The sequence below is a fragment of the Saccopteryx leptura genome, chromosome 2 (assembly GCF_036850995.1).
Source record: "Saccopteryx leptura isolate mSacLep1 chromosome 2, mSacLep1_pri_phased_curated, whole genome shotgun sequence".
NCBI classification, from domain to species: Eukaryota; Metazoa; Chordata; class Mammalia; order Chiroptera; family Emballonuridae; genus Saccopteryx; species Saccopteryx leptura.
In genome coordinates this window covers 938,788-945,013 of record NC_089504.1, presented here as the reverse complement: position 1 = coordinate 945,013, position 6,226 = coordinate 938,788, and the positions used below count along the sequence as shown (strand labels likewise).

At 64.9% G+C, this 6,226-nt stretch overlaps 1 protein-coding gene across 1 annotated transcript; it reads right to left on the bottom strand.

Moving 5' to 3' along the window:
• Positions 1-1,808: 1,808 nt before the first annotated feature.
• FUT7 (fucosyltransferase 7) lies at positions 1,809-4,681 on the bottom strand. Its single transcript, XM_066365545.1, has 3 exons — positions 4,029-4,681; positions 3,480-3,565; positions 1,809-3,395 (listed from the first exon to the last, which is right to left on the bottom strand). Exons 2-3 carry the CDS (start codon positions 3,490-3,492, stop codon positions 2,380-2,382), a joined length of 1,029 nt encoding a protein of 342 aa, XP_066221642.1. The 5' UTR covers positions 3,493-3,565; positions 4,029-4,681; the 3' UTR covers positions 1,809-2,379.
• Between the last annotated feature and the right edge of the window lie 1,545 nt (positions 4,682-6,226).

Genomic DNA, 6,226 nt, shown 5'->3' with positions numbered 1-6,226 from the left:
ACTTAAAGGCGCCGCTCTGCGTCCGCCGTCCCGCCCCTCGTCCGAGACGTCCGTCCTGGATCCCGCCGGTCCACCCGGGCAGTTCCTGGAGTTATGTCCCGCCACGGAAGGCTTCCTGGTCGTCCCCGTCTCTCCAGGAGTGGAAATGACGACTCAAACGCCCACATCTAAACCGAGACCCCCCGACTATCCCCTCCCAGGGCGCTCTTCTTCCTGGGTCCCAGACCTGCGCGCAACCCCCATCCCGATTGGGATTCTCCTTCAGAGGCGCCGAAGGTGGTTACTGGCCCCGAGGGCTGCCTGAGGTTCGGCCCTCAGCGGGTCACCACCTCCATCCGCCTTCTTCTCAATACTTGTAGTAGGAATTTCAGTTGGACATCTAAGAGCCAGGTCCCAGTCCCTGCCGGCTGGAGAGGGTCAGCTGCCTCCCTTGGGGAGGAGAGATTGTGGTCCTGGCTGGAGATCCCACCTGTGCAGGTCGACCAACCGCCAGCCTCAAGGCTTCAAGAGTCAACATTCCACCCAATCTGGCGCTTCCAGACCTGAGCCCCTTAACTGGGTGGGGCTGGTGAGAGGGGCTTCAGGTGGGCTGTCCCACTCCGGTACGAGTCCCCTGTGAGCGAGCCACTTGGTCACTGAGTGGCAGGATAGGCCTGTCTGGGCTCTGCCGGGTGCAGCAGGTGCTTGGGGAGACTGAGGCTGCCCCCCTGTGAATGCCCCCCCCCCCCATATCCAAAGGCGAGTCTGGCCTCTGCACAGGGAGTTTGGTATAGAGTGGATTCGGCAGAGATGGTTTGGCGACTGCTGAAGGGAGACTCCTTGCTGCTGCACAGAGGTGCAGCCTGAGCACGCTGGGGAGGTTGCAGCGTCCATTTCCGAGGTGACCAACAGAGGACAGCAGAGGGCAGGCCAGCCCCTGCACGGCAGGATGCCTCCTCCCCAGCCTAAGCGTCCCCGTTTGTGAATGGGAGAGGCAGGTCCTGTGATGGCAGATGTTGGGGGCTGCGGCCCCTGCCCCTCCTCGCTCCTTTAAAGTGGGAAGAGGGACAGCTGTGGCAGGTGGTTGGGGAGCAAACCCCCGCCCACCCCGCCCCGCCGCCTGAGGACACTTCCTTCTCCCCGGTCAGCACATGGGGCTAGGTCAGGTCAGGAAGTCACTGACAGGCCTTTCTCACAAACCACTGCCGAGGAGGGAGGGCAGCTTCCTGCCCAGACCTGCTGCCCAGCCCCAACGAGGGCAGACAAGCCCTGAGCTCCTGCCTGTTCCAGGGGCTCAGCCCGTTGGGGCCCCTGTCAGCACCCCCAGAGGCTTGACCACTAGCCTCTCTTCTCACTCAGCTGCCGGCCACAAGGGCTCCCGGGCTGCAGCCACGTCCTCCTGGCCGCTCAGTGCCAGGCTGCCACCAACCGAACGAACCCTGCGTCACCAAGCAGACCCAGGCTGAGAACGAAACCCCAGGGCCTTCCAGACGGGACGCTTTTGACCCCCACCCCGCCCCCTGACCCCAACCAGACTCTTGACTTCGCCCCCTGCTGTCCACCCACTTGGTCTTTTGTGGGGTCAGGGAAGGCTCTGTGGTTCAGGCCAGTCAGCAGAGCTGTGCGGGGGAGGGTGTCTCAGGCAGAGGGAGGGCAGAGGCCTTGAGGTGGAGCGGGAGGATCCTTGCAGGGAACAAGGAGACCTGTGTGACCAGGACGGCAGATATGTGAGGTCTTGTGACTCCCAGACGGACACATGCCATTTTTGTCCTTTGTTCCTTTATTGATCGGTGGCCCCTCGCTGAGTGAATGGCAGGCTGCAAAAACCCAGAACCCCCTAGCTCACTCAGCACAGCGCCCCGACCCACACGGGGCTCACAGTGGGGCTCCAGAGTTCTGATCAGAGTGGACAATGTGGTTATATATCCCGGGACAGGGGACGCTAGGTCCAGAGGAGGCTCAGGGGGCAGGGACTCAGGCTCTGCCCCCACAGACCACAGGGCGGCACGTTCCCCAGCCCCAAGGACCCTTCCTGCCTCTGGCCCATCTCAGCTCCACACTCACATTCCCACATCAAGGCACAGCCTTGCCGCCCAAGATTTGATTGAGGTGGGGAGCAAGGTCCATAGAAGCCTCTCCTCTCTGACCTGCCTTATCGACATGCACCCTCATTAATTCCCTTGCTGCTTTTGCCCCCACCCCAAATGCCTGTTCCAATGCCCACCAGCCTCCTCCTCCAGGCAGCCTTCCCAGACTGCCTTGTCCTTGTGCCCTGGACTTCACATTAGCCTGATGGTTACCTGTGGGGGCCGGATGCCTGGTGGTTTGATTTGAACACCCAGCTGGCCATCCACATCACCCACTCCCGGCCATCCCCCCATGCCTCCTGCCCACCGGAGCTCAGGCCTGGAACCAGCCCTGGAGGTCCTCGTAGACCTGGTCACGGGACAGGTGCGGGTAGCGGGCGCAGATGGCACAGAAGCGCTCCTGCCAGCCGTCCAGCAGCCGCACGCGGAGCCGGTCTCGCCAGGCGAAGTAGCCCCGATACTGGCTCTCGTTCATGCCCATGAGGAAGGCAGCCAGCTCGTGGGCTGAGCCGAAGTCGTCCACGTGCACGAAGGCATCGGGCGGCACGAAGGCCTCGTAGGTGGCCCTCGGGGGCCCCAGCACCACAGGCACGGCTCCGGCTGCCAGCGCGTTGCGCCAGAACTTTTCGGTGATGTAGTCTCGGTGCTGCGAGTTCTCGAAGGCCAGGTAGAAGAGGTACCGGGACACCGTGGGCAGCAGGCAGCTGGTGCACAGTGGCCGCCTGTTGGCTCGGCCAAACACGTCCACTGGCAGGTGCGGGGCCAGCTGCCGGTACAGCTTCACTCGCCGCTGCCGCGCCTGGAAGTTGCTGACCACCCAGGCGGCCACCCCGCTCTTGGCCGGCAGGGGAGGCACGGGCCCCTCGCGGGGCTCCAGGAGGCCGTAGGGCACGAAGATGTCCGAGTCTCGCCGGTAGCTCAGCACCCAGTTGAAGACGCCCCGAAGGCGGCCAAGGCCGCGCGTGTGGCTGGGCGACTCCATGGACGCCCACACCCAGGGCTGCCCCTCCGGCCGCTCCGCCAGGGGCAGGCGGGCCCGCCGGGTCTGCAGCTCTCGGTGGTGGAAGACCACGGCGTCGGCGCTGGCCAGCAGGCTGCGGTCGGTGCTCAGGCAGCAGTGGGCCAGGCCGTAGCTGCTGCAGGTGTTGCTGGGCAGCTGAGGGGGCCGGTCGGTAAAGGGCCAGTGCCAGATCAGGATGGTGAGCATGCGCCGGGGCGCCGGGACCCCTCCAGGGGCCCCCCTGAGCAGCCACAGGAGCCAGAGGGCGGTGAGCAGGGCCGCCCCTGCCAGACTCCCCAGGACCCGAAGCTTCTGGGCAGAGCCACGCCCTGTGCAGAATACAGGAAGAGAGGCTGCACCTCAAGTCCCATCTCCCAACCCAGGCCCCCCGCCCCTGCCAACCAGGCACTCACCAGCATTACTCATCTGCAGCTCCCAGTATCGGTCACCCAAGAAAACCAAGGTCTTTCAATCACGGCAGCCGCCGGGCAGAGGCACCCTGAAATCAGAGCCGCGTGCTGCTCTCAAGCCCCACCTTGGAAGCAAGCGCTTTCATCTACCCAGGATGAAGGAAACCAGGGTGCCTTCCCACCCCTGCCCCGCCTCTGCCCCTGCTCTGAAGGTGACCTTTGGCATGAACCACCACCCTCACCCCACCTTCCCTCCAGTCCTCTGGCTGCTGGGGAGGGAGAGGGGATGTGGTTGCAGAGGGGCACCAAGCCCCATTCCATGCCCGCCCCCACCCCTGCTGGCCTCTGGGCAGGCACAGCATGGGCAGAGGGTCCGCTCAGCCTCAGGGAAGGGGAGGCTGTCCCCTGGAAACGGAGGACTTGGCCACTGCCTGCCCCACCAGCCAGGCCTGGGCGCTCGTGAAAAGCAGGCCTGGTCCCCTTGAAGGCCACGCTGTGCCCCAGGCCAGCACCACCCCTCCTGTGGTGGCATCACCCACTTCCCCTGCTCACCGCCTGCCAGGTCGTGGGCTCCCAGCCCCTCGCCCTGCAGACCTGCTGTGCTCAGTCAGCGCTTTGCCGGGAGGCTGAAGTTTCGCCGGTTGCTTCTAATTGGGTGGGCCACCCACTCCACCCTATCCACTCCTGCCTCTCTAGGACACCTGATGTCAGAATTCAGAATCCCAGAGAGGGGGTCTGTCCCAGGGTCCTCGGAGTGTCTGCCTGCACGAGGCCCCGGTGCATGCCACAGGGGGCGGCTGCAGGGCCTTCTTTGCCCGCCCCAGGACATGTGTCTGTAGAAGCCCCAGGCTGGGGTGAGTCCCAGGGTCCTGGGCGCCTGAGAAGAGCCGCTGATGAGCTGGACCGAGGGGTGGAAGGACTGGCCTTGGGGGCTCCCGGTCTCCTCCTCCAGGTTCACAGCTCAGGATGAGGGTGGGGCGGGAGGGGGGGCTTTCCAGGCTGGAAAGGGAAGGAGCCCTTGTGTCCCTGACTTGGGCGGGCAGGGGGCTGGCAACCGGTCCAGGAAAAGGAAGGCTAGCGTCTCCAGAGCCCTCCTCCTCCCCCACACTCTGGCCAGCCTGGGTCCCTGCCTGGAGGTCCAGTTCCTTCCCCTTTCGCTCTGGTTTCTCTGAGCGGGAGACATGGCCAGCCGGTGCGGTCAGATGTCCCCGAACCCTGCCTGCACCTCACTGTCGGCCGAGGTGGCGCCCGTTAGCTCCGTTCATCCCAGCCAGACTCTTGTTTGGCCCTGGATGTGGTTGAGCAGGTTGGGGCTCTCGGGCTTAGGGTCCTGGGGGCCTCAGGCTGGTCGGGTGGTTGGGGGCTGCAGGCCAGATGTGGTAAAAAAGAATAGCAATCAGCATCAGTCGCTGGGTCTGTCCCCCTCCCTGCTGTGCCAGGGGCCTCCCTCCCTGCTGTGTCTTGTCCTTTATTCTCCAGTGTCACAGGGCTGCTGGCTTCTTCCTGCTCCTCCACTGTCATCAGGGCGGGAACGGGAGCTGGTAGCAGACCTGTCGGGGACACAGGCAAGTCCAGAAAGGAGGGAGCGTTTGGCCCCTCGGAAGCTCTCCACCCCCTAAGGAACCTCAGAACTGCGGTGGGGCCTTGTGCAATATCGAAGGAGGGGAGGGAGGGCTGTGGGATCTGTCGGAAACCAGCTGGCAGACCCAAGGTGTGGATGCAACAGCCGGGCCTGGCTCCCTGCTGGCCAGCCCCAGGACCTGAACAGAGATAGCAGCTCTCACCGACCAGTCCCTGCCCTTCCAGCCACTCCCCTGTTTCGGGAGATGGCCACAGTGGCACTGGGCCTTGGCCCCACCCTGGCATCTCTTCCTTGGCAGGGGACCCCACAGGAGCCACGCCCTGCCCCAGGTCTTGCATAAATAAGCCCACTTCTCCCCGCAGAGCACCCAGCGGGCAGCTGGGGCACAAGGAAGGAGCGAATCCTGCTGCAGCCTGTTAGCAGCCTGGCTTCTGGCTGCCAACACCTTTGCCCTTCCTGTTTGCACAGCCAGGCTGGCCCAGACCCTTGCCACGGGGCTCGCCCATACCCACAGCCTGCTCCCTTCCTGGGTGGATGTGAAAGCCACCTCCACCTCCACCCGGTCCTGCCGCTCCCCTGTCACCGTTTGCCACTCAGGTTGGCCACCGTGCCCCCCCCCCCCCGCCCAGTCGTGGGAACCTGCTCCGAGATTTGGTCCAGAAATGGGTCAGAATGAGAGAGCTCTCGGAGGAAAGAGAAGAAGGTGAGAGAGCCTGAGTCAAAGGGAAAGTGGGGGCCTCATCCTGCCCTGTCCCCCCCAGGCCGCGTGACTCACTGGGACGCAGGCGGGCACCCACCCCCAGCTCACAGCCCCCCAGCATCTCAGCATCTCTCTGCAGTGGGGCCGAAGCGAAAAAACCGGGGGGCTGTGCCCAGACGGAGAGGGCAGGCAGCTGGCCCCCTGATCACCCCCTCTTGCGGACAAGTCACCCAGCCCCGGGTCAAGGGGAGCTTTGGGGAGAGAGGGCTAGCACCTGCCGCCCCACCCGCGGGCCCCGAGGGTGGTCCGGAGCAGGGCGGACGCGTGCCGGGGCGCCCCCTGGTGGCCGTGCTCCAGGAGCCACCTGCCTCGGCGGAGTGTGGCCAGCAGAGGGAGCCAGAGCGCAACTTATTCTCAATGAGAGGGTGGGCAGGGAGGGGGCGCGGTCCAGTTCAGGGCACCCCCTTT